This window comes from Psittacula echo (genome assembly GCF_963264785.1).
Source record: "Psittacula echo genome assembly, chromosome: 11".
Lineage (NCBI taxonomy): Eukaryota > Metazoa > Chordata > Aves > Psittaciformes > Psittacidae > Psittacula > Psittacula echo.
The window spans coordinates 14,061,530-14,089,508 of NC_137746.1; the positions used below are offsets into that span (position 1 = coordinate 14,061,530).

The 27,979-nt window shown below is 47.6% G+C and overlaps 1 protein-coding gene across 2 annotated transcripts; it reads right to left on the reverse strand.

Annotated features, from left to right (window-relative positions):
• Positions 1-291: 291 nt before the first annotated feature.
• UBE2D2 (ubiquitin conjugating enzyme E2 D2) lies at positions 292-27,555 on the reverse strand. 2 transcript variants are annotated; one of them, XM_080627115.1, is made up of 7 exons: positions 17,857-17,920; positions 13,624-13,692; positions 12,952-12,983; positions 12,783-12,860; positions 12,590-12,695; positions 4,094-4,187; positions 292-2,210 (listed from the first exon to the last, which is right to left on the reverse strand). In XM_080627115.1, the coding sequence occupies exons 2-7, from the start codon at positions 13,631-13,633 to the stop codon at positions 2,165-2,167; spliced, it is 366 nt and encodes a 121-aa protein (XP_080483241.1). In that variant the 5' UTR covers positions 13,634-13,692; positions 17,857-17,920; the 3' UTR covers positions 292-2,164. The 2 variants fall into 2 exon arrangements, with proteins under 2 accessions (XP_080483241.1, XP_080483242.1); XM_080627116.1 differs by lacking the exon at positions 13,624-13,692 and adding an exon at positions 27,028-27,555 and having other exon boundaries at positions 297-2,210.
• Positions 27,556-27,979: the final 424 nt, after the last annotated feature.

Sequence of the window (27,979 nt, forward strand, 5' to 3'; positions counted from 1 at the left end):
ACCATGGCTGATGCACATTCTCCTCCTTGGTCAGGGAGGCTCTAGCAGCAGCATTACCCTGCATGTTAGCACAGTTTAGTGACAGGCAAGGCCAGGGACAGTTAAAGGCTAGCACAAACCCAAGATGCACTAGACTAGCTCACGCTCTAGTTGTTGTCAACAGGTTTTTATCCAGAGCCACTCTTCAACAGGCCACAAGCTGCTTCTAAACCAGTAAAGCCAGCAACACGTTGGGGCACAGCACAAGAGCATGGAGGATTTATAATGATCCAATTCCCAAGCTGACATTCCTGCACGCAGTGTTCCTCCCCTCCCCTGGAGCTGTCACCCCTACACAGTGTCAACCAGCCAGGGAACACGGCCACATGCTCCATTTCTCCTCACTGAAAGCTCTGCTCCATCCCCACACATCGAAGCACACAGCTCCTGGGTGACTCTAGCTCGCTGTGAGAGGACTCCAGTACACGCTGCTCACACCTACATCCAGCACTGAGCACACGAGGCCATTGAGAGATGAGACAAGCGGAACAGAGTTAGACCAAAAGCAGTGGACATTTATTCCTTGTTTGTGCAAGAGTGTCAAGATGCATTTGGAAATGGGTGGGACAGACCCTTGTGGCTGGAGGGCTGGAGGCTACAGCCTCTCCTTCAGTCGATGGCTTTGTTCACAATTCTACTATAAGAGGAAGGAGATCAACTTGCAGACTCACCTACTGTCACACCAACGTTGCTGCCAAATACACTTGTAGACAAAGAAAACAAGTTCCAAACTACATTTTTTTTCCACTAAAGTGAAGACTTTGTTCCAAAAAAAAAAAAAAAAGAAAAAAAAAAAAGAAAAAAAAAAGACACATACAAGTACAGTTTCAAACTGAATGAACATTTGCAAATGTTTAGTGCAAAGTAATTCTGTAAAAGCTACATTTTTATGAAAGTTTGTGCTGATGTGTTTGGTAGGTTTTTTCTTTTTTACCCTTTTACATCCATTATTTTAGTTACATAAGGTTTCACTTACCTACAGTACATATGCATTGTGTTAGGTCCCATGCAAGTGGGAATAATACCATTAGGCTTTGTAAAATGTCACTCGTTCTCAGTTAGGGGAACTGTTGATTTGGTTTAACAGTCAAGGTTCCTGGCACAGGGCACATCCTGATCTCATGGAAGTGCTCAAGCTTACGTTTGTCTCATCCAGGTGCACGTGGGGATCAAGCCAAGCTGCTTCGTGCCTTCAAACTCAACCATAGGTCAAAGCAAGAGGTTTAGAAATCCACCAGTTTGCTTTAAGCCTGTAACAAACTGCTCTTAAAAGTAAAAGCCTATTCACACAAAGTTATATGTAATGACTGTAGTAATCAGTTTATTACACAGATTAATCATTCTTGAACGTACAAGCTCCAGGGGAGCAGTTGGGTCTTTAAATACACACAAGTTTGTCTGTCAAATGGATTTTTACCCTTACATCCAGAAAGACCTAAGCAGTTAAAAAACTTAAGAAAAAAATAAGAGCTATTAGCTAGGTATTAACTGAGAAACCACATACAAACCAAAAGAAGTATGAAGGAAGGGAGAGAGTTGAAACAAATCAACATCACTTGATGCACTAATAGCTCCAATCCATTTAAATGGTGACCGGTTAAACTTAGACCTTAAACACAGGATGTGGGTACAGCTTCTCTCATTGGTCATAACATTTACCTAAGGTGTAGGTCCTTCAGAATAAAATGAATACAGAAACAGCTTCAAGTTCTTCACCTTGATTTTCATAACTTATGAGTTTAAAAGGATTCCACTTAAAATCCTTCACAGACCAGCAACACTGTCCCTAGAAATCTGAACTCCACCATCATTCTCCTGTCACATTTTACTACCCAATTTAAATCAAGAGGGAATGCTTTTAGGCTCACAAAGTTATGACTGAAGAACCAGCTTTTCACACACACACTTCTCTGCTAGGAGTCAATGTTGGTACGGGGAAATACAGTATTTCTATTTTGTTGTTCCAAGTATGTACAACACGCAGCACTGCTGTATCAGGTAAACATGTGCACAGGGGAAGATGAGGCGTGGGCTCATAGAAAGCAGTCAAATGGAAATCAAAAGGACTTTCTCTTTCAGAGTTCCCCTATCTTTATTTGTAGAGGTTATCCAATAATTTCTTTAATTACATCGCATACTTCTGAGTCCATTCCCGAGCTATTCTGTTGTACCTGCATGTACAAAGAGAGGAGTTACTCAACAGAGCATATGAACAGCATTTCAACTCAGCAATCTACACGTGCCAGGAGCTTACACTCTCTCCAGCATAAATTTGTAAGAGCAAACTAAACATTAGGCAAACAGGAAAGCAGAAAGCCCACAGTACTTCATGGAAAAGAAGTAACCAGTCCCACTGACAACAGGGATAGCAGATGGTCGTGACTCCAGCCATAAAACAGAGCTGAGTATCTTCAGGAAGTCTTCACCTGCACCTTTCCCCAGCCCCCAACCACTGCATTCCTGAGGATGCTATTACTGCAGGCACCTGGCACTCTGGAAAAGAGATTAATGTGTCCCACCTCATTCTTCTTCCCTCGGAAACTAAATCCAAGTTCCTGGTACCTACTCAGCTATCAAACCCCATCAGCCTTGTTTCTTGCTACATGTTGAATTTGGCCATTTTGATAGCTATCAGGATACAGTGATTTATCCAACAGGATTTGGTTTTATTCTGAAAGCACAATATTTCCTAAATCACCTGTAGCTTTTCCACCCAAATGCCCTTCAGAGCCAGAGCCACTAGTAGAAGCACCTCAGGATCCATGTGTAAAACAAAGCAGTTGTGGTTAGCAGTACTGCTAAAAGCTTGTTGTATAAGAATAGAAACACCTTGCCTTCTGTTGTCACACCTTCTTATCCCATTCTTATGTAAAGGATTTGTACAAAAAGCTTAAGAAAGAATAAGAAAAAGCAGAACTTAAGCAAGAAGTCTCCCAGCTATGTGCACAGCTGGCTCTTGTGCTGCAATTTAGCCTGTACACATTTTTTAGCTTAAAGAACCTGACACACTTTAAGAAATGCTCTTGCCTTCACATCACTGTTCAGAGACTACTCAAGAAGCAAGTCCACTCATGTTTAAGCACTGAATTTCCCTATTTTGGGAGAAAAAAAAAAAAAAAGGAAAAAGCCCTGCATACATTAAGTGCTGTCAGTCACCATCAGCTGTGCCTCACAATACATACTGCTTCTCTTGCAGCTCTCATTAAAACCAGGCTGCATGAACTCCTCTAACACTGCTTCTCAAGTATGCAGTAAGCAAGTTTGCGGATCATTTTCCCTTCCTTCCTTGCTCTCCGCAGATGATCATGTAGCTTCAGAAAATAAACACTACTGATCAGATCCGGAAGGGAACAGCGAGGTAGAAACGTGCTTACAATGCTCTGGAAGCTGGTGCTTTCAAAGTGCTCATCAGCACTAGAGTTCTCTCTACTCTTTTTGTTTACTCCAGAGAAGCTCTGAGCCCTCCTACCCCACCTCTACACCACTTGCTCTTCCCTTGTGTTGTCAAATTAAGACAAAATGGTATTTTTGTTCTTCCTTTGCCTGCATGATTCCATCACCAATAGCGACCGTGGAAATACTCCCACTGGAGTAACTTGCTCTCCCTCTGCTGGTTATGTGGAGTTACAGCAGGCAGGAAAAGTTCAAAGCTGGTCGCAAATCACCACAAAGCTTCAGATCAACCAGATTTGCACTGCTCACTTCCCATTTTCATTAAATCAAGCAAACCTGTAATTAACTGCTACAACACTAATGAAAGACTATTGTGTGGAACAAAGATGCAGCAATAAAACCACACAAGTACAAGGCCTCTACACCCTTCACTTCTGGCATATACACCTTTGTCCTACAACAATGCAGTGCTGTTAACATACTGGTACTACAAGTCCCAGGGGGAAGAAAAGCATCTCTAAAGAGATCACAGTTAGAGTGAAAAAGGCAAACCAAAGTTCGCACTCTTTTCCCAGAAGCAGGTCCTTTTAGCTCCCCTTTACTACTGAAGTGTGGGTTCTGCTCTGTCACACGTTACATGCTTTTTGGCTTCCATACTCACTTTTCTCTATCTGTTTTGTAGATCCGTGCAATCTCAGGCACTAAAGGATCATCTGGATTGGGATCACACAACAGAGAACAGATGGACAAAAGTACTAGGGAGAAAAAGAGAAAGATACTGAATTAGAGTTTAAGTGCAATTGAAGACACCTCCAGAAGTCAGCCCATGCACTGGCTTTCCCTCTAGCAATCAGCATCATTTCAAACAGCCAAGGAGCAGTGATGCCACATACACAGCCAAGTGATTCTGAACAAAAATCCTTTCCATTTCACTGTGCAACTCTGCATGGCCGTGAGTTTTTAGCTATCACAACAGGTAATCTCCTGCACAGGTGTAAGCTGAGTACAGCCTTAAATCACAAGGCAGAGGCTGAAAGCCTCCCCAGAAAACATCTTTGCTTTTGCACCTGAAATTCAGCCTCTCCCTAAACCACCTCACTGTGAATGACCTGCAGAAACACCAAGAGTCAAACAGCAGCCAGGTCCAATGAGATGAAGGAGGTATGAGCTGCTCACAGTTACAAGAACACTCATCGTGCAGAGAATGAAAAGACCGTATCCAATTATTTTCTAAGCATAAGAAAGGTTGAGATGGATTAACTGTGTTATAGTATTCCAAATGAATCAAGCAAGCATAGCTTACTGCACTCCTGCCAACCACCAAGCCCTGAACTTTCAAGTTTCACTATAAATATGTGCTATCTGTATCCCAGAAGCCACATCCCGCTCGGCACAGAGTCAACCTTCCTCCATGTAAGGACTCAGGAGGCTGCCTGCAAAGCCACAAATAGCACATGCACATTCCTACGTTCACACCAAAGTAAAGGCAGGAAGCTATAAGCAAAGCATATTGGGACAACACTCCACAAGGCACGTCAGGGACATCTTTGTCCCCCTCCAAGAAACGCCAAACATTCGTTGTATTGATTAAAACAGGCTGAGAGAAAAGCAAACAGTGCCACTCCATATGTGCCTCCACCACCAGCAGAAGAGCAGAGCTGTCACAGAGCATCCTCCAAGCAAGTTGGAGATGACAGCAGTTCAAAGTTTGAAGGCACTAAACAGAAATCTGCTCAACTTCCATTGCTTGCTACTGTGTTGCAGAGCAGGAGGCAGAGCTCTGCGCTGAAAGGCAGCAGCTGACAATGAAAGGGAACAGCATCCACCCCAGAACTCTTTTGTGGGTTTTATGGTAGGCTAAAACAGGCCACAAACCAAAGAACAGACAGAGAGAAAAGGAAAAAGAAGTCTGAAATTCACTGGAAATGGAAATGGTTTTTAAAGTGGGACAAAAAGCAACTTCCACTGTGCAATGATGGGAGCACCCAGCACCCAGTTAGTTTGGTTTTCCAAAGGGTATTTTTCCTGAAGGGTTCTGCAGCCCCTTCCCTAATGAATTACTGACTTCATGTTAAAAGCTTTTAGAGTAAGTTTAGTAATAAATTGTTCCTGATGTAAGTGAACATATTTTTTGTTCTAGAATGAAGAACCTCCTCTTCCTCCTGCTCCTCATTTCCTCCCATACACTTGGGAGTTAAGAGCTTCATTATTCTCTACCATCCACTGACACTCAGACCATGTATTCAGCCACTTCTCAGAATACAGCTTCAGAGCGTCCAGACACCAATTTTGTGCTGCAGCATGTACAAGCCACTAGTCCTGCAGTGCTGGTCTTTAGAAGGGACACAGCCTGGTCAGTACCTGTAGTACTTCTCATCAGCTTCAGCACTGTTCTCCCTTCATGTAAGCTGAGTAAAACTCACATTAGTGTTCAGCTATGGGAATCTCTGTCCCATCTTACACCCAGCTGCTGCCACACAGTTCAGCTTCAAAACCATCATTTCTTCAGCTACTTTCCTGTAGCTCATTTCTTTATATTTGTCAGACTGCACTGCTCTGGTCACTGAAGCTTCTCCAGCCGGTAAGTAAAACAGTCACCATCCATCCCCTCTTCAACAGAAACCACAGGAAACCCAAAGTATTCTCCTCAACTCTCCCTCAAGTTTTATCTTACCACAGTTCTTGAACAGCCAAGAACTCTTCTGAACAAGGTCACAGAATGGTTTACGTCAGAAAGGACCTCAAAATCATCTAGTTCCAATCTCCTGCCATGACACTGATCACCCTTTAGCAGTAGAACCAAGCTGCAAGTCTGTACAGTTCTCCCTGTCCTCCATAACTACCATCCTGCCCCTTTCCCCATCACTCAAGGTACCAGGTGGGAGTGCCTACTCATGCAGCTCTCATCAGCCTCACAAAACCCCAACATCTCTTCAAAGCACTGACCAGACAAGGTGGTGGGTCAGCTGTTGGTCAGCATGGGCACCAGGATAAACAAGGCCTTGCTTTGTGTCCTCCAGAGCAGATGATGCTGCCCACAAACCAGTTTTGTCCAGCAAGATGCAAGTCTGCCTCAAGCAGGGGAAGAAAGGGAGGGATAACCCCTGTCCCAGTCTTGGAGGTTTAGTTCTTGGTTTACAGGTATCAATGTGAGTGTATCCTTGCTACCTGATGGCCATTAAATAAAGATGCCACTGGTACTTCTTAATAAAAGAAACAGGCTATGGTTTGTTAGAACTTAACCAGCAGCTAAACACCTCCTTTGATGAATTTTGTCAATCTAACCACTTTCAAAAACATTTCTAGATTTCATTCCTCAGCACTTCACTGATTTTGTAAGTAGAATCACTCCAAACATTAAATGAAAATGGTCCCAGCGAGTCTTCTAAGTCTTCATTAATCAAAAGCCTTCTTCCCTGTGAGGGTGCTGAGGCACTGGCACAGGGTGCCCAGAGAAGCTGTGGCTGCCCCATCCCTGGCAGTGCTCAGGGCCAGGTTGGACAGGGTTTGGAGCAACCTGCTCTAGTAGAAGGTGTTCCTGCCCGTGGCAGGGGGCTGGAACTGGATGAGCTTTAAGGGCCCTTCCAACCCAAACCATTCTGACTTTCCATCACCCTTGCTCTTACTTTCACATCTTTCCCTTTTTATCTGTATAGCCTCAGCATGAAAAACATTGAGTTATCTAAAATGGTTTAATTTTAAGAGCCTGCTGAGCCCAGCTATTTGTCCAACTTATATTCAGGAAGTTTCTCTCCTGAGGATTCCCACCACAGCGCTGCACATATACATGTGTTATAGACCAATCAACACAAGCAGCCTCCAGCTCACTACAAAAGCCCCCTTAGAACAAGGTAACTTACGGAGTTTAAGGAGCTCAGTGCAAGAGGAAAGAGGATGTAATCCTTAATAAGGTCAGCTGTGTATAAGGAGTTCTTTGATGCATCACAGTAACTAAACAGTATAGAATAGTCACCAGACCACCACCTTCTGCATCAAGTATTACTGCAACTAATTCCATTGCAAAACCTTGTCATTTCCAAGTCAAATGACTCCAGCATTAGAAGATGACAATTAAAAAGTAGTTCACAAATAAAATTTTCTAACCGCAGGATCAGGTTGGACAAGTCCCTGTGAGTACGTAATGCTGTTTTACACCTTGTCCTGCTCATCCTGCATGGCCACTGGTAAAGCTGCTTCAGTGGCAATAGTCTGACAACATCCCTTTGAGTCTCACTGGAAGGAACACAGCAGCACAAGTGTGCACTGTTCAAGATTTAAGTTTGAATTTTTATCAGTACTAGCAAAACAAATATATTTCACTTCCCATGGGTTCAAGTACAGAGTTATTTCTCTGCTCTTCACTGTCAATGTAGTCCAGTCTGTTGGAAAATATTAAGCAGCTTAAAACATTGCCAGCTGAAAGCTCCCTTTCATTCCAAAATTGGGTTTGCTTTGTTTTACTTCCCCACCATGCTGTCCTGGTTTAGGCTGGGATAGGGTTCATCTTCTTCCTAGTAGCTGGTGCAGAGCTGTGTTCTGGCTTTAAGCCTGAGACTAATACTGATAACAGACCCACATTTTAGTTGTGCTCAGTGGTGCTTAGCCTGATCGAATACTTTTCAGTGTCTCATGCTCTGCCAGTGAGGAGTGGCACAAAAAGCCAAGCGGGAGCAGAGGCAGGACACCTGACCGAAACTAGCCAAAGGGATATTCCATACCACAGCATATCATGCCGAACATAAAAACTAGGGGAAACTTATCCAAAAGGGCCAGATCACTGCTTGAGTCAGGCTGTGTACCTGTCATCAGGTGGTGAATAATAGTAACAGAATCCCAGACTGGTTTGTGCTGGAAGGGACCTTAAAGCTCATCCAGTTCCAACCCCTGCCACAGGCAGGGACACCCTCCGCTACAGCAGGTTTCTCCAACTCCTGTCCAGCCTGGCCTTGAACACTGCCAGGAACGGGGCAGTCACAGCTTCTCTATGCCAGTGCCTCACCATATGATCAAAATCTCATACACTGCCATACAGGAGGCCAGATAAAACAGGGCAGTATCAGTTCCTTACCACCATGGCAGTATCATCAGTTCTCAGTACTGAGGTAGCCCATCCTGCCTGCACTGTCCCAGGTGAATGACAAGTATTAACCACTAAGTTTTTTCTATGGAGAGCAATTTGTCACCCCCCTGGAGATCAGGCCCCAGGCTCCAATAGACAGAGCTGGGCTTTGCAATCCAGCTCATCCAGCCACATTTCTGAATATGAAAGTAACAAGGTCTGTCAGCTCAGGTTTAATGGAGCCCAGTACTCTGGAGATTATGAAACATCTCTGCTAGCATAGATCTGAGCTTTGGACACATCCCTGCTGCTGAGCAACTCTTAATACTGTTTCCAAGGCCTTATCCTGCTGTCCTACTTCTCACCCCAGCTGAGATTCTTCCTCTACTACATCAGCATCTACATCAGCAGCCTGACAGCCAAGAGCCTCCCCATCACAGTCCACTGCCACTTACATCTCTATCCCTCAAAACTAGGAATCCTGACTCATGGGAAGTGTCTCTGCCTTTCCAATCACTGCTTTGCAGTTCCAGGCCCCAGACCCTTGAAGCTTTTGAGGCACAGACTTGTCAAAGTACCAGTGCTGACAAGCATGAAGCTTGTACCATTAAATCAGGACTGAACACAGCACTGCCCAGCAAGTTCATGTGCTAAGGACCAAATGACTGCCTTCCAACTACGAATGGGCAAGATGCATCCGAGTAAACTCCAACAACTCCAGACTCTGCTTGGGTAAAATCCTATTTCTTAATGACAGCCCCATTTCAAACTCTTCTAGCAATCTTATCTACTCTACAGAAGTGTACCTTTAAATCTGAGCAGGTTAAACTTCTTGCTTCACAGCAACTTGAATTCCTGCTAAGTCAGTTCAACAATTTCTGGTGACAAGAGAGAAGGGTTAAGTTTTGCCCAGTGCATCATAAACTGGCTGAGGTTGGAAGGGTCTTCTAGAGATCATCCTGTCCAACCGCCCCAGCTCAAGCAGAGTCAGCTTAAACAGGTTGCCCATGACCAGCCCAGATGGCTTTTAAGTATCTCCAATGTGGGAGACCCCACAACCTCCCAAGGCAACCTGTGCCAGTGCTCAGGGTTTCCTGATGCTCAGAGGGACCCTCCTGTGTGTGTCTATTACCTCTTGCCCTGTTACCCTGCACTGAGCAGAGTCTGGCTCTGTCATCCCTGCGCCTTCAAGTATTTATATATATACACATCAACAGGAACCCCTGAGCCTCTTCAGGCTGAGCAGTCCCCACTCTCTCAGCCTGTCCTCACAATGGGAGATGCTCCAGAATCTTCATGTTCATGACTCTTCACTGGGCTCTTCCCAATGTCATGTTCTGGGGAGCCAAGCACTGGACAGATGCTCCAGGTACAGCCTCACCAGTGCCAAGCAGAGGAAAAGAATCACTTCCATCCATCTGCCAGCAATACTCCTCTAGTGCAACCTCCTCTCCAGCAAAGGCAGCATCCCTGGGAAGCCACCCAAGCAGCTACACTGAAGGTGCAAGAGATGTGGACTACAAGAATTAAAGTTTCCCTTAGAGCCCTAACTCAGTATATGTGGAAAGACTGGTCCATGTTATGTGACAAAGCCATGCCAAGCAAGTTCAGTCAGGTTGCTGGGTACTTGGGAATTCCCACCCAGTATGTCTTGGTGAAGCCACTTCTAACACCTCTAAGAGGAGCACCACAGAAAATTACCACTGCACTGGGCATGGAAGAGTTTGAGTAGTGTGAACGCCACACAGACTCCTGAGTTATAAAGCACAGTGGGGAGAAGTGGGGACAGGACAGAGTAAGTCAGCCCGATCTTTACTGGAGAACTACTCAAGTTCAGTGTTAACTCTTGCCCATCCACCCACCAAAAGCAAAAGCAAGCTGGATTTCCCCAAAAATGGCTGACAACAGTTGAAATTGTGTTAAACCTCTCTATTCTCCTGTTAAAGGCAACCGGGATTCCTATTTATGCAGACTTTGAGGTAACATTTTTAAGCCTACACATTCTGCTTAAGCTTTGGAGTTTAAATTAACCACCAAGGCGTGGTTAAGGCTGTATTTTGAGATTATTTATTCTCCACTAAGTATTCTTTAAGGAACACTTACTCCAGAATTAATACAAGGAATTTAGCTATTCTACTGAGACTCCCAATGCTTCAGAACCTGTTTTAACAGGCCTAGGAGGGACAAACACTGAGAGACAAAACAAGACCCCAAGATGCAGTCACCTCTAATACCCTGGCCAAGAGCTTTCCCTCTGTAAGCAAGTTCACAAAGGGAAAAGTTCCTTCTTTACGTAGTGGTCTGAAATAGAACTGCTCATAGCCCCCAAGCTCAGGCCTGCAATACCTTTCCCAGCAAACAGTGCAGGTTCCCAAGGCACAGCCTTTGGGAGCAACCCACTATCCTCCAGAGTGTAAGCAGCCAAGACCACACCTTTACCCGCTTAACTGGGATGATGAAGTAGCACTGATGTGATTTCTCAGTCTTTCCGCCAAGAAGCAGCACAGAAAGGCCACACTGATCCCATGGCTTAAACCAACTAAGCCATAAGGATACAGTTTGAGGAAGACAAAAAAGGAGTTCAAGGCAGAAAACAGGAGATTTTAAAAGCACATCCCAACTGTATCTAGGTTACAGAATTAAAGTTTAGACCTATTTTGTGAGGGGTGTACCATCCCTGGCAGTGTTCAAGGCCACAATGGACAGAGCTTGGAGCAACCTGCTCTAGTGGAAGGTGTCCCTGCCCATGGCATGGGGTTGGAACTGGACGAGCTTTAAGCTCCCTTCCAACCCAAAACATTGTAGGATTAAAGCTAACAGCCATTCATAGGCAGTCCACTGATGCCCTTAACTAGCCTCTTAAGTTCTTTACCCCATCTTCCAACTCTCCTAATTCCAGTCTTCCAGTATCTTCAAACATGCCTATACAGTCATTTCAGTCTCTCTGAAACAAGACACATTACACGCCTCCAACTATGGCACTCTAATGAGTCACACAGCAATCTACCCAATGGATGTCAGGGCTTAGTACTAACTTAATGCTTCTTTCTAACAGTAGCCAGTACCTGATAGGAAGCGCCTGCAAGGAAAGCTGTGTCACCCTGGCAATCGTTCCCCCTTTTCTGACACCATTTTTTCAGCTCTTTCAACTCACGGTGAAGACTTTCAGCTTCACGCATGAGCAGATTCACTGACATCACACACCTCAAAATACTCTTTTGCCTTTCCATCCATTTCTATAAATTGAAGCCTTTAGCTGAACAGAGAAGGTTGGGGCATCCATGAGCTCAGTAAAAGGGAGCTAGTTATGACGTCCAAGAGAGGGGCATCAGGAGCCATCTGTCTGAACCAAGAAGTCTCCAGGAACATCACATGTGGCTGGAGAGAAGAATTACAAGCAACAGGACAGCCTCACACGGCTGCAACACCATGAGGAGGATACTGTAATTAAATCGGGTAACTGCAGTATTTGGTTACAAAGACACTGTGAAGCTATGAAATAGAATGCATGGTCCATGCAGAGAGATCCAAAACTAGTCCTCAATAGCCACAGTTTGATCTACAGTTTCAACAGCCAGAAAAAAAAAAAAATCAGTAAAAAGCAAACCCAGGTCTTCTTTCAAGGTGTTTAAAGCCTCCTATTTACATTAAACATGAATACTGCTCTAGCAGGCAAAGGATGGATTTCAGTGCCACACAAGCTAACAGAGCTCACAGGGACCAAGATGTTTTTAGCTGAATATTAAGACAGTGCAAGCTAGTTAAGTTTTAATGTGTGTTTTAGTAGTCCCTGTCATTGAAAGCTCTGTTAGAAAGTGACCAACATGGAGTTCTGATGTTCCCCTTAAGATAACCAAGAACCAAGCAGCTTTAGTGGTGTTTTCAAAGCCACAGCTGTTCGCCTCCAGCCTTTGCTTGGTTTGCAATCTTCCATTCACATAGGCCAGGTTTAATCTCTGGCTTTAAGCTAAGAGTGTTCAGACCCTGAGGTGAGGTGACAAGACTATGGAACTCAGGAGACAGAAGCACGTTTTACATTCTAAATCCAAGTGAAAAAATTACTTCAGCAGAGTAAAATCCAATGAGCAATGGAAGTACCTTTTGAAATAGTTAGTGCTGGGGACCACTGTGATCGTAGAATATCAAGACAAATGCTGCCATTACTGTTAATATTTGGATGATAGATTCTTGTCGTAAATGCAACCTGCAGAAGAAGGAGAATTTCAGTGTAGGCTCACAAATATACACGACACCACACAGCAATAAAAGATTTCCAGCACAAGGCACTCACCTTAGGTGGTTTGAAGGGATAATCTGTTGGGAAGTGAATTGTCAAGAAGAATACTCCACCTTGATAGGGACTGTCATTCTGTTAGTGAGAAAGAATCATTGCAGGTTAAGGAGTTAGTACAAGAAGGCTCATCAGAAAGAGCTAGGAACATCAATTCTCTTATACTTACTGGTCCCATTATTGTAGCTTGCCAATGGAACACTGCAAAAGAGAAAGATTTACTTCAGTTTGGAGAAGCTCAAGTAATGAACTACTTTCTTCCAGACAAAGCAGCACAGAAAAGCCCATTTTAAAAACAAAGCCTTCTGAAAGGCTGCAGGAAGCAAGCCAGAGAATTAAACAGAGTGAAGTACCCAACACTCCACAGCCACTTGCTCCACACTTTCTGAGATTGCTGTGGTACCTCACACATGTGCCCTGCAAAACAATCCCCTACAAAACACATCCAGGCAGAGAGGAGTCAGCTTTTCAACCCTCAGAATTGTGAGTTCAGAGTTGTCATTTCCAATGAAACACCAGAATCAAAGCCACATTTCCAACAACTGCCCTCTTGGAGCAAGCATGACCTCACACCTTTGTTAGGTAGGATGTCTCCTACACGGATACATAGCCAAATGGAAAGTTAGCCTAAGCTTTGTATGTACCATATCTAAAGATATAACCTAAGCCAGTGGTATCTTGACTGAATCTTGAAGTTTAGCCTCCACAGAGGCCTCAAGATGTCATGAAAGCAGCAGGAAGCAATACAAGGCTTAAGAGAATTCAGGACTGATGGTCTCCATTCAACACTGGGGACCAGGGTTAAGCACTTCAGATTAAATGGACAAAAATCAAGTCTCACTCGTATGCATCTGTCCAAGAGAACATCTTAATGTGGTAATACAGAAGGTTCGTGGAGAATGTCGTTATGCTGCAGAACACAAGGAAAACAATCAAAGCTGTTAATCCGTATGAGGCACGGCAGAAGTTCTTGGTGTTCTCCAAAGGCTCTAACATTAGCCTGCGCAAGGAGCATCAACGTAATAGATGAGTTGTGAACTAGCACCATGGGAAATTTCCCTCTGGGGAACTGTACACAAGACTTCAGTTGTTGCAAGGTGAGTCTTCAAGCCACAGAGTTGCAGCTCTGTACTTAACTTCCAACTGGTGTCTATAGCCTCCAGGACTGCCTTGGCCAAAAGTAGCTCTGGCCCAGAGTGGCACTGCTTGTTCTACTCGAGCAGGTTGTAATTACAAGTGATACAGGCATAATATACATACTCCCATACATGGGAGTGATCTCATACAAGGAAGGGAGGAAAAGCAGAACAGGAACGGCCCTGCTGAGGCAAGGAGAGAAGAGCATTTGGTTAGAGCAGGAGGTTTGGTACAAAGGGTATTGCAACTGATAACACCAGGTAGCTCCTGAAAAACTACTTTCTACAGTCAGGAAATCAAGACAGGGGTTTATGGAGAAGAGAAGGCACTAGGGAGATCTTAGAGCAGCTCCCAGTGCCTAAGGGGGCTACAAGAAAGCTGCAGAGGGGCTTTGAACAAGGGCCTGCAGGGACAGGACAAGGGGAATGGCTTTAACCTGCCAGAGGGGAGACTGTGATGAGCTCTTAGGCAGAAGCTCTTCCCTGTGAGGGTGCTGAGGCACTGGCACAGGGTGCCCAGAGAAGCTGTGGCTGCCCCATCCCTGGCAGTGTTCAAGGCCAGGTTGGACATAGGGGCTTGGAGCAAGCTGCTCTAGTGGAAGGTGTCCCTGCCTGTGGCAGGGGCTGGAACTGGATGAGCTTTAAGGTCCCTTCCAACCCAAACCATTCTGGGGTCCCATGTGTTCTTATGTAGTGTTCACCCATTTTAAAAGGGCTCAGGCAGCTTCACAGCAAGTCCCCACCACCTGTAGCAGGACACCGAGAAACCTGGAACAAGAGGACACAGGGGCAGCAGAAACCCAGCAGTGAAGGTTGTGGCTAATCACCGGAAAACCACCAGGAATTTCAAAGGCTTCAGCAGATGCTGTAAGATTCACAAAGCACAGGACCTTAACCTGCACAGCCCTGCACTCTGAGAAACCAGTATAACCAACTACTGTCTAAAATCCAAGGAGCAGCCAGAAAGAAAAACATATTCACAGTAAATCTGAGCATTTCACAAGCCAGAAGGGTGGTTGGTTTGGATTCCCCCCCAGCTCCATTCCAGACTCAAGGGAAGTGCTGTCTAACCTCAGCTTTAGATGACTCCAAACATCCAGGACAAGTGCAGTGAGCACTTTGAACTCTGAGGACTGGCATTCTGACCAGGCAGCACAGGGACTCTGAAAAGGTACCTTTCTGTTGCTGCCTCTGTTATCCACTGCCACACACTCAGTGCTGTGTTCAGTAGTCAAAGTCCTTCATTAGAGATCCTTCAGAAAGATGGCATGAGGAACAGAAATGAATATAACTTTAAGGCTTTCTGAATTCTGTAGTAACTTTTCATTATAAGCATTCACCAACCTACATTACCACCTCTTCCAGACAAGCTCTGTCTCCATCACCTTTGAGAAGTCTTCAGAAACTGCAAAGTAGTTTTATCATGGAACAAAGGACACTTGCCCCATACTGGCTCTACAACTTGGTCTTTTCTCTTCCATGAACCTATCAGTTTCTTTGAGATACTATTTGGAAAGCAGAACTATGCTGAGCAGTAACCAGAGGCAGTTTGACACTACTGCTAAAGCCCTCAAAGCCACAGCTTCTACCTCTCAGTCCTGTCTGCACTCCTTTCAGTGCTCTCATTCTCAGATTTCAAGTGCCTTTTTTAACCTATCCTAGGTATCTATAGAAATGTGCACATTTCTATAACACTTCAGCACTTCTAAAGAGTTCAGAAATGATTCAGAAAGATCTTGGCAGCTAATTTTTTTCTTTTAGAAAAGATACCATAGCTTAGAGCAATTTGTGCTTAGTTAGAGGGTTTTCCTACTTAAATATCCCCTATTCATGAGCTTGAATTCTTCACTAACAGCACACTTGTCAGAGAGCCCACATCACACAGCAAGTTCTATGCATCCCAGACAAAGCTTCCAAGTGCTCTTAAGGAGCATTTTCTACACAGCAGCGCTGCTATGAGAAAGAGCATAAACACATTCCAGTATCTGAAGGAGGCCTACAAGGACGCTGCAGAGGGACTCTTCAGGAACTGTAGCAACAAGACAAGGGGAATGGCTTTAACCTGCCAGAATGGAGACTGAGATGAGCTCTTAGGCAGAAGTTCTTCCCTGTGAGGGTGCTGAGGCGCTGGCACAGGGTACACAGAGAAGCTGTGGCTGCCCCATCCCTGGCAGTGTTCAAGGCCAGGTTGGACACAGGGGCTTGGAGCAACCTGCTCTAGTGGAAGGTGTCCCTGCCCGTGGCAGGGGGTTGGAGCTGGATGAGCTTTAAGGTCCCTTCAACCCAAACTAGTCTGGGATACTATGATTCCCTGATCTCAGGTATTTTATGCATTAAGTGCCAATGCAGGTACCTGAATCCACCTCAGGGCTCATGGTCAAGTTATAAAGCACAAGATGAATTTACAAGTGTTCTGCTTCCCTGAAAACATCCCACTGATCTTGCTCACCTAAGCTATGACCAAGAGTTTAACGCTGCTATAAAAAGTAGTTCACCAGAAAGTAAAAGGTCCTGGTTAACATAGAGGAGAGCATTGAGCTTGCAAAGCCACTGCACTTTAAAAGCCTCTCCCAGAAAACCACCATAAAGCACAAGGCAGCAATTAAGTTGCCTTACTCACAGCTCATCAAAGCATAGTGGTGCACATCACCTACAACTAACATCATGGAGCATCCATGTAAACACCATTAAGTCAAGTCTTGCCTTCCTCCCTAGGAAAAAAAACACATGCACAAGAACGTGTCCCTGCCCATGGCAGTGGGTTGGAACTAGATGATCTTAAGGTCCTTTACAACCCAAACCATTCTGTGATTCTAAGATGACAGCAGATCTTCTTGCTATAAACCAGTGAGTTAAAAAAAGTCAGGGCAGGACTTTAAAGCAGGAAAAAAACCCAAAGAAACAAAAAAACCCTGTTATTCTTTAACACAGCTCCTCAGCTTCAAAGGGACAGAACAACTTCAAATCGCACACCAGGTGATCACGGGAATGGCCAGATACGGTCCCAGGCTACCCTTACATGGAAGCTGGCAGGACCAACTGAGCTGAGCACAGATCTTGCACATAAGAGCACTGCGTGCTTTCGGAAGTGCAGGTGGAGCCTCCTTATCTCATACCTAAGCAGCTGGGTCCAAACCAAAGCAGGATTTGGCAGTGTTCAAGGCCAGGTTGGACAGGGCTTGGAGCAACCTGCTTTAGTGGAAGGTGTCCCTGCTCGTGGCAGGGGGTTGGAACTGGATCAGCTTTAAGGTCCCTTCCAACACAAACCAGTCTGGGATTCTGCAGTGCAGACATTCTGATTTTGCTTATGGAGAAAGCCACAAACAGAACTCCAAGTTTAGTGAAAACCTGCCTAAAAATTAATAATAAATAAATTAATCTAACATGTCTTCATGAGTCAAGGTGTAATTTACTTTTTCCTGCCATTCATATTTTAACCTCTTACAACAAGGACTGCATGTAACCCTCTTACAACGCAGTGTTAACTAACTCCTCATAAAATACAGTTAACCCTGACCTTGCTGTGGTAGCATCTAGTGCTAGGAGTAGATTGCTTTACTTCTACAGGATGTGACCACACCACACTCAGTTCGGACATCAAAGTAGCTCAGAAGCTGTGTGCAGCTGGTTGGGACCCAGAGCTACTGAAGTGCAGTAGCATCACATCCTGTGAGTGCCAGAATAGTTAATTCTAAAGGTGCAATTTAAGATGTTCTCAGTGCACAGAGCTCTCAATAACATGGAAGTAACACAGATCTCCAGTGATACACAGGAAGGTGTTAGATACAGAAGGGCAATACAGTTAAGATTAGTATGAGGAGGGGGATCTAGTACTTTAACCAAAAGCAACAGTAGGGTTCTCCTTCCTCAGGAACTGGACATCCCATCTTAGAAGGAGGAAGTCAGAGCCAGCGGGTTGCTGATAGTAACATACTTACTGTCATCACCAACAGGCCCTGCTGAACACTGTGCTGGAGGATCACGTGCCAGGTCATTCAACTCCTGAAAAACACAACAGTTATGTTAGCACTAAAGCAACTACTGGTGGCACTCTGGCCATCACTCCTGCTCATGACCATGAAGCTCAAAATGCTGAGTTTCCTGAAACCACAAAACTAATAGCCCAGGAAACAAAGGTGCATTTTAAACCCAGGTAATACATTTGGCACATGCCTCAGTTAACTCTCCAGGATTCCACACAGTATTAAGTCACAACAATCCTTACCAAGCCATAGGGTCTGTCAGGTTTGCTTTCACTGAAAGTAGAACTTAGGAGATCCCAGTACTCCCAAGGTGTTACATATCCTACAATCTCTAAGAGCGAAGATGGCCTCAATCCAACACCTCAGCATCAGCCTGATTTTATCCCCTGCCCTGGAACAGCTCCAGGGTGGCTCCAGCTCATGAACAGATGATCTCTTGGAGTTCCAGCTTCTACTTCCCAAGAACTGGGAGGTCACCACTAACCAAACCCTCTTCTGTCACAAGACAGGAACACTGCTCCACAGCAAACAGGTAACCTCAGGATTTCCCCCTCAGTATACAGTCCCCCAGACTGTCTTGCAATAGAGATAAAGCTCCCCATGCCATGACTACTGCAGAGCAGACACAGCTTGGGTTTGCTCTCAGCAGCTCCCAACTTCTGAGAAGCCCATCTGAAAGCCTCCTGACTTGACCCCAGACTGCTGAAGCTTGCCTTGTGCTCCTCCCAGCGCTGACCGAAGTAAAGCTTGCTCCCACACTTTACGGTTCAGCATGGACCCAGACAGGAGCAGACACTAAGCATGCAGCACCTGCTGAAAAGCCTCCTGAATGTGAAGAGCACCTCCAGATACCCTCCAAAGGAGGAAAGCTCTTAGGAGTTTGTCAGTTATACATGGCAATTCAGAGTAGCCAACATTAGCTAAATAGGATCCCCTCTTTACCTCCTGGTTGCAAGTACATGGTAGCATGGAGATCAGTCACGCCCCCTCATTCCCCACCACCAGCACACTTCACCCACTGCACACCTCTGGTTTACCTCCAGAACATTAAATAGATCAAGTATCACCCTCGGCAACAGAACACCCTCCACCCAGAAAAGTGCATGTGCTACAGAAGCTTTTAAGTCAGCACCAGTCTCAAAACCACAGAGCAGCAGCCAGGCCTGTGATGTGCTTCAGCAGGCCAAGAGACAGCCCATGCAGCAAATGAACAGCACCCAGTGACGCACACAGCCAGCACCTGAAGGCCACACACCCCCTTTCATGGGCAGTCCAGGTATGGCCATACAGAATGAAGTGAGTGTCCACATGCATCAATGTGGAAATATGGGTATGAACACCAAAAAGCAGCCCTGCTCCTTCTGAAGGTGTAGAGATAGTACAGTCCTCTCCCAAATGCGACTTGACTCCAATCTTCCGGGAAAAATAACTTAATCCTACAGTATTCAAAGCTCCAAACACAGCTATGAAAACCCCCACATCTAAACCTCCCTTCCTTAGCTGTTCTCAATCCCCTCACTCCTGTTTTATGCATAAACACAACACTAGCCTCAGGAATACAACTAAACCCACATTTTCCATGCAGGATCACAACCTACTATGGATTATGTTTAAGAACCCAGCAGGGCCGTTCCCTACTACCAGCTGGTAGAATACACAGCCCCAAAGCTGCTCTGACACCCTCCATCCCACTGCTCCACCAGACTGGATGGCACAACACACCTTCAGTGGTACCCAAGCTAAGTCTCACAACTGCAGCAGAGGTAACAATTAAGTTCAGGCAGTAGCAGACTTGTTTCTCATCCAAATACTATTTCTCTCTCTTCACTTCCAGTTAGAAGGAATACTTAGGTTTTCTGCGGCTGCATACAGCAGCTCCCTGGGAAGAGATGACTTACAACAAACTCACACCACTTGTCTCAGTGACACTGCACCCACCTGTGGCTGCATTTCAGGTTCTGCTCTATAAATGCAGATGGCGCATTCCTGGCTTTAAGCTCCTCACATTGGAGAAGTTTAGCAACACCCCTCAATTCTAGGCCCTGCAATACAAACACCCTCAGTTTTGGCAGAACCAGCAACCTGGGTGACAATGTAATAGTTTTACCAGCACAAGCCACCTCTGGAGCACAGGTATCAGCCACAGCAGTGCCTCTGCACACCCAAGAGATGAGCACATCGCTGGAGCTCTTGCAGGGTACACATGACTGCTTTAAAGAGCTGCTCAGATGCTCACTCACCTGTCAGACCTGCAGAGCCAGGTTTCAGAGCAGGAATGGTAACTGCACAGACCCAGGCACAAATGCAGAGGAGCAGCTGGTGCTGCAGCACAGTGCCAAGCTCTTGCATCTGACAAAGAGGGCATTTTGCCTTTTGGAAACTCCTGTGCAGCCTCCAAGGTCCTGCAAGCACACCACCAGAGCTGGCAAGGTCTTTGCTTCCAGAACTTGCTGGGGGATATTGAGACCAGCTGGTTTGTAACTCACAACAACCAAGCCCAGAGGAAAACAAGAACTCAGAATATGTTGAGGAGTCAAAGACACTTTGGTATCATCTACAAACCAGCCATAAGACATCAGCCAGAAGTTCTTCCCTGTGAGGATGCTGAGGCGCTGGCACAGGGTGCCCAGAGAAGCTGTGGCTACCCCATCCCTGGCACTGGGTTGGAGAGGGCTTGGAGCAACCTGCTATAGTGGAAGGTGTCCTGCCACGGCACGAGGTTGGAACTGGATGAGCTTTAAGGTCCCTTCCAACCCAAAGCAGGCTGATTCTATTACTACATGAATCAGACCCGAAGCTGCAAGGCCTGTGCTCTGGTCAATGATCAAGTCTGATCTTGACAATGCTGATTTTAAGCCAAGGCCTGAAGAAAGCCACAGTTGGTTCCATTCAGGACAGCTTCTGAGCCTTAAGCACATGCAGAAGGTTTTGCTTTAGGAACTTAAAAGTGAAGACTCACGTGGCCTTTAGCTGAAGTCTCAGTTTGAGCTCTCAGCTCCCAGGAGGTGACCTCACCATGAGGCTGCAAAGCCAACCTACAGAGCTCACCATTTCTGCCACCTCCCCTACAGCAAAACACCCTTGTGCTGGGCCACTGCTGCACATCATAGCATGAACTCGATCCATCTCACAGTTCAAAGTATGTGTTAGTTCCTCAGCAAAAATGAGGAAGTGGAAGCAAAGCAAAGGTCCAGGTGTCTCACCCAAAGGCCAAGCTGAGTGAAACCACCAGCATCACACCCATGAACCAGTACACTGAAAGCTAAATAATTCACACAAGAAACTGCTATTTAGGTCTAAAAACAGATTTAATTGTGTTCCTAAGTTCCTAACAAAACAAACTCCTACACAAGGCTTCCAGGAAAGCCTTTTCCTGGAATCTCATTTGGCAAACACAAAGAAGGGGGAAACTGCATTGAGAGCAGCCTTAAGAAAAAGGACTTGGAGATGCCGGGTGATGAGAAGATCCCCATGACCCAGCTTCAGTGTGTACTTGATATCAGAACTCCTCCTATGTGCTGGGCTGCACCTCCAGAGCATGAGCTCTGGCGAGCATGAGCGTGATTCTCAGATCATGCCACAGACCCCCTCATGAGAAGCATCTGTGAGGCCTCAAGGGCATATAGGACACCCAGTGCCACATCTCACCCAGACCCACATCACCTTCTCCCAGCAGCACCTCCCAGCAGCCAGCACATGGCATTCAAATTGCATCTTGCTCAGGTAGGTGCACAAGAAGTTTTTAAAGCACTTGAAACACAAATATTTGAAGCCCTACTTTAAACGTTAACCCTGCACATTTCAGGTTATAATCAAGCTTTAATTAACTGTAAACTGCAAAGCTATTTGTTGAAGAAGCTCAAGTTCATCCCTCCAGACAACAATTCTCCCCCATCTAACACACTCCTGGATAAGAGCTGCTCTGGCCAGAAGATAAGGACTGGTTTTAAGGATTAATGAATGCTAATACAGCCTTCAGAAAGAATAACTAATGTAACTTGCAATCATCGGGCAGCCTACTGAGCAAGTAAAACATCAGCACCCTTTAGTAGTCAGTGGCAACAATGCTGGGAGACAGCAGAGACCCCAGACATAGTCCTGCACACCAGCTGAGCACCTCCAAAGAGCCAGACATTATCCAAAGGCCTTCCAGCTTGGGCTCCACAGTCTTTCATCCCTACTCCAGCTTGAACTGGTTTCAAAGTGTAATTTACTCAGGGACCACATCATTAGCTTGATTATAAGCCCAATCTTCACCTCAGGTTGCAGCTATAAGTGAAACAAGCTTTTAATCTGACTTCAAGTTTATCTGCCTGAAGCCCCTGACCCCCTCCTGTGAAGTGCTGTGTTATGAAATCAGGACTTAGCCAACCAAAAAGGAGCTTCCAGCCACTTAGCTATGAACTGATAGCAGCCCTCACCAGAGCACTGCCAAGCAACATGGAATCTAGGCCTTGAACCCACCACACATTCCACTCTACTTGCCAAGCTCACACCAAGGTCACACCACCCACAGGTGCTCTCCTGGTCTACAAGACTCATGTGATTCCAGAGCATCTGCATTCTAAGGCTCCTATCCCTGTGAGCAGAAGCATCTGAGTCTTCATAAAGACATGAATCCTTTCCCCTTTGACAAAATCTGCTTTTTCAATGCTTGAAATCCACTGAGTGACTTCTTTCAGGATTCTACAGAAGTCAAGGATAGAGGGAAGGTGAGCAGCACAGGAAGAGTCAAACTGCATGAAATACAGCAATAAGCAAAGTACAGGTTAGAAACAAGCTCTGATGTAACTGTCACCTTTCACTTTTGCTTTGTTAAAGCCTGAACAGCAGGAAGAGCAAAGTGTAACTTACGCGTGGGGTAAAATCCAAGTATCAAATGCTTTGGCTGGCCAAGAGAAGCTCCACTAATACTCTGTGTACTAGGGACACACAAGAGATTGGACACAGATGGGCTGCGCTGGCAGCTCCTCGAACACAGCAAGAGGCCGGAATGGAAGCACCACATTGTTCCCCCAGCTACTGTAAAGCTACAGGCACAGAAACACCAGCCCTGCTCAGCACAGGTAACACACATACCATCATCAACACTGCTCTATCTACCAAGCACCCTGACACAGCCCAGACAGGGGCAGGGGTCAGATAAAGTGATGCTGTAGCATCTCAGGTCAAGCAGCTCTGGGATACAGGCAAGTCCATCATCTTCTGCAGTGAACAAGGATATCACTGTGGAATATATAGTTCAGTTCTGCAAAGCACTACATGCTGTTTGGGTCTCTACATTATAAACCACCACTCTGCTGCAAGAAAGCATTTTACTTCAGCAGGGCTGAAGCACAACTTCCCATGTCCCATTCCCTCTTGCTGTACAGGCTGGGGAAGACTGGATGGAGCAGCCCTGAGGAGGATTTGGGGATTTCGGCAAGAAGCTCCCCATGACCCGGCTTCAGTGTGCGCTTGAGCCCAGAACCCCTCCGTGTGCTCGGCTGCACCCCCAGAGCGTGAGCAGCAGTTCAGGGAGTGGATTCGCCCCCTCTGCTGTGCTCTGCAGAGACAACCCCCCTGCAGTCCTGGGGAAACAGGATCCAGCTCTGGGGCAACAGCACAAGAGGGACGTGGAGCTGTTGGAGTGAGCCCAGAGGAGGCCATGGAGATGCTGTGAGGGCTGGAGCAGCTCTGCTCTGGAGCCAGGCTGAGAGAGCTGGGCTGGGTCAGCCTGGAGAAGAGAAGGCTCCTGAAGGGGAGACCTTAGAGCAGCTCCAGTGCCTAAAGGGGCCACAAGAAACCTGGAGAGGGGCTTTGGACAAGGGCCTGTAAGGAAGAGGCCAAGGGGAATGGCTTTAACCTGCCAGAGGGGAGACTGAGATGAGCTCTTAGGCAGAAGCTCTTCCCTGTGAGGGTGCTGAGGCCAGGTTCGCAGTTAGAGCAACCTGCTCTAGTGGAAGGTGTCCCTGCTCATGGCAGAGGGTTGGAGCCAGATGAGCTTTAAGGTCCCTTCCAACACAAACCAGTCTGCGATTCTAGGAATTTGTCAGGTCCACCAATTTCCTACTGAGCAGCCCATAGAAGACAGTGAACTCAGCTTTTACTTGCTCTCTCATTCAGTGATCTCCCAGCAGTGCCCCAGTTACCCGGTCACAGGTAACTGTGGCATATCACACCAGGTAATGCATTTCCTAAAGATAAGCCACATACATGGGGATGTGCTGAACTCAATTTGTTTCAGCCCAAATCCTGAAATGGAAGCCACTGGCTACGGTCCTCCAGTGTCATGCCCCATCCTGCCCCTGCACGGCTTCTCATGGCACTTCTTATAACAGATATCCATCAAAATAGATCATTATGTATATATAAAAGTAACAGTGAAGCTGTCCTTCCCTGTTACCCCCACACTTGTGGTTGGTGTCATTACTTACACCCCAAACATATCTCACAAGACAAGAGTTCCAAGTTTGAGACCTGCAAATCAGGAAGTGCCTGAGCTCACTGCTGAAAGACTGCAGTGAACAACACAGGCAGCAACCCCATAGCAGACCTCAAGTCCTGAGCTTTTTTGGAGCATCTGCTTAAAGAACAGCTGCTGCTTCACGTGGACACATCTTGAGTCTCTGGACAACCCCAAGAGAGACCAGCGACACACTGGGACAGACCCCAGGGCTCCTGCTCTGCTTCACACCCCAACACTACTTACAGCCACTAAGAACTCCTTGTCCTGCCCCTCTGCCAGCCCAGAAGAGTTCAACGTGCAAGAGGCCATTTCAGGTAACACTGTATTAAATGTTTACTCTTGGGATTTTCTGCTTTTTTCCAAGTTCTCATCCCTGTACTACCCAAGGACACAAAGAGCTGGGAGAAAACCTCACAGTCTGTGGTCGAGCATCAAACCCAAACTGCCCCAGCACAAGAAGCAGTGGCAAGCTTGAGACCTGAAAAAGACTGAGAACACCCTCTAACAATGCCTGAGCAGCAGCCTTCCTTCCCATTGCTTCTTTGTGCTCAAGTCTACCGGGATTATTTCCACTCCATCCACATTTTGCAGGCTTTTGTTCCTGCCACAAGGTGCAACAGCAAAGGTCAGACACTCCCCATCCCCCTATTGTCCTGGCAGGGCTGGTCACTTCACACAGACACCAGAACAAAAACAAGAGGATACTAACCTCTCCATAGGCTTAAAATAGCTGGAGTGTAAACAGAGAGTGACTCCCGCTGAAGTAGTTAAGAGGCAGCCACAGTAACTCAAGAGTGCTCCTTTCTAGCCTGTAGCTTAACTCCCATCTAACTGGTAAAGCACCAGAGTAAGTGGGTTTATTTCCCTTCACATACTTGGTTGGATATGTTGCCTATAGCCTCATCACCTCCTCAACAGCCACCACATTTACTCCACTGAAACACTTGGGATTTTGCAGGGCTCCATATACACAACTGCTTTGGCAATGCTCTTGCCACTTCCCCAAGGCTTTGAGCACTCTCCAAACCTCATACAGTTCCCATTATCCCTCAGGATCCTTCATCTCTCACAAGTAGCACAGAGTCACAGTCCACAAGAACCCAACGGTAACAAAGACTCAACATATTCAGCTTCTCTCCTGTTCAAAGCCACAGACTAGAAACAATGACTCAAGAGTGTTGAATGCTGAACACCAGCATGCACTAAACTCTACTAAAGCAGCATTCGTGCTTCCCAATAGAAACCAGACCCTCCCCACTAAAGCCTCACGCTACCCATGCATCCCCCCCGCCAAACTGACCCCCCTTCAGCAGACATTGCAGTGTACTGGGTATCACCGAGTACCAGTGTTGCAGACAAGTGATACTCAGCCAGAGCACAACTTCCTTACGTAACCCACTACCACACACTCATCTGGAAACTCCAGTAGACAAAAATGATACTCCAAATCCTCCCTTCCCACCTCTACCTACTCCTCAAGGAAACACAAGCCTTCAAGCTCTCCTATTTTCTTCTCCACCTCATCTTTAATTTGAGTCAGTATGACATACGAAGCTTTACCCAAACTTCAAGATAACCTACAAGCAAAGCAAAGAGGTTAACACACAGTCCAACACTGCACACGGGGCAAAACAGAGCTGCCACACTGATCTTACATATCAAGTACTGGATTCGCATCTGGTTCTAGTCCAAAACCAGATTTACATAGCAATGGAGACCAGACACCCTCTGACTGAGCTGATGGCTACACCTGAGCCTCGCAGGGAGGCTCCAAACAGACAACTACACATTTAGTGAGGAAGAGGATATAAATTCCCTGCCTGACTCACCAAGGCAATGGAAGTGTACTGCAATAACCCTCTTTTTCCAGGTAGGAGACAGAACGATGATGGAGCAAAGTACAGTTTCCAGCCCTCAGGGGGCTCAGCAGCAGCGCTGTCCTGAATGAGGCAGACACCAACCAACACCCTCCTGCTTCGGGAGCAGGCACCTCGTCTGCCTCTCCCTGTGAGCCTCCAGCTGACTCCGGCTGTGGAGCAGCATCGGCTCCATTGAACACCAAACAGCACCGCTGCGGCCGGCGGTGACAAGCGCTGCGCTCCCCGAAGAGGGAGGACAAGGACCTTTCACCGCGGAGCTCCCGCCCCGGCCACGCCAGAACTTGCAGTGCGGGCGGGTTCCCGCTTCCTGGGCTCCTCCTCCGCTGTCCCCACGCGTGTCCCGCTCCCCGCACCGACCCCCCCCCGCTTCCCCCCCGCCGCAGCAGCTGCCGACGGCCGCTGCCCACCCCCAGGCCCCGCCACCGGCGCCCCCTCGCGGCCCCAGGCCTGGGGGCCACGTTGCTTCAGAAGAGCCCGACCGCGGCCTCTCCGCGACTGTGGCGGGGGTGGGGGGAGCCCCGGGGCAAGGCCCCGTGAGAGCTGGGGGGGAGAGAGGGGGCACCGCACAAAACCCTCCCGGGCCCGCAGCGCTGACGGGAGCTGGGCGCTCCCCCCCACCGTCAGGCAGGCCCAAAGGGTCCCCGCGCCTCCGAGGCAGGGCCAAGCCCGGCCTTTCCCCCACCCACCAGCTCATCCTGCGGGCCCGGGGCGGCGGCGGCGGCGGCCGTGCCGGGTTATATAAGGCGGACGCGGGCGCGGTGCGGGCGGCGGCGGGGCCCGGCCCGGTCCTCCTCTTACCTTGTGGATTCTCTTCAGCGCCATTGTGTGCGCGAGGCGGCGAGGAGGGGCGGGCGGGGAGGGGGCAGCCGCGGGGACTATTTTCCGAGGGGGAGGGGGGGGAAGGAGGAGCGCGGAGGTGGCGCGGATGAAGAAAAGAGGGGGGGAAGAGAAGGAAGGAAAGGGGGGAGGGGAAGGAGAAAGAGAAGGGGGGGAAGGGAAGGAGGGGGAAGGGGCCCCCCGGAGGCGGCGGCGGGCGGGGGCCTGCGGCGGCCGGGGCTGGCGCGCTGCTCCCTGGCCGCTGCGCTGGAGCTCGCTGCCGCAGCTCCTACCGCATCCCTCCGCCGACCCTTTATGCGCTGGCGCCTCCTCTCCGGCCTTCCGCGTATCACTGCGCCGCGGCGCACCGACCCCCTCCGCTCTCGGCTGCTGCTGGATGGCGCGGAGGCTGCCGCCAAGACCGGGGCGGAAGGGAACCGAGGCCGGGGCGGGAGCGAAAGGGGAAGGACACGCAGGAGAGAAGGAGGAGCAGGGGGGATAGCCCGAGGGGTTGTGGGACTATTTGTCCTGAGGCCGCCGTGCAGAACTCTCCAGAAGGGGGAGGGGGAGAACGCGGAAGGATACGTCGGCGGCCGTGCCTGTGGAGTGGCACCACGCTCATGACGACGTCTTCTCGCGAGAAGACGGGACGGGAAGAAGTTCCGGCCGCGCCGCCGCTGTAGGGATAAGGATATGGCCTGAAGCGGGCCCGGTGGTACCGGTACCTTTTCCGGTTCGTGTCCTGGTAGCATAGGCGGGACTCGGCAGCCCATGCACGGAACCGCCCCGGGACATAGGGCCCGGGCACAGGCCGCAGATGCCCCTTCGAGTGCCATGGGGCTGTGCACAGGGTGTCCGGAGAAGCTGTGGCTGCCCCATCCCTGGCAGTGTTCAAGGCCAGGTTGGACACAGGGGCTTGGAGCAAGCTGCTCTA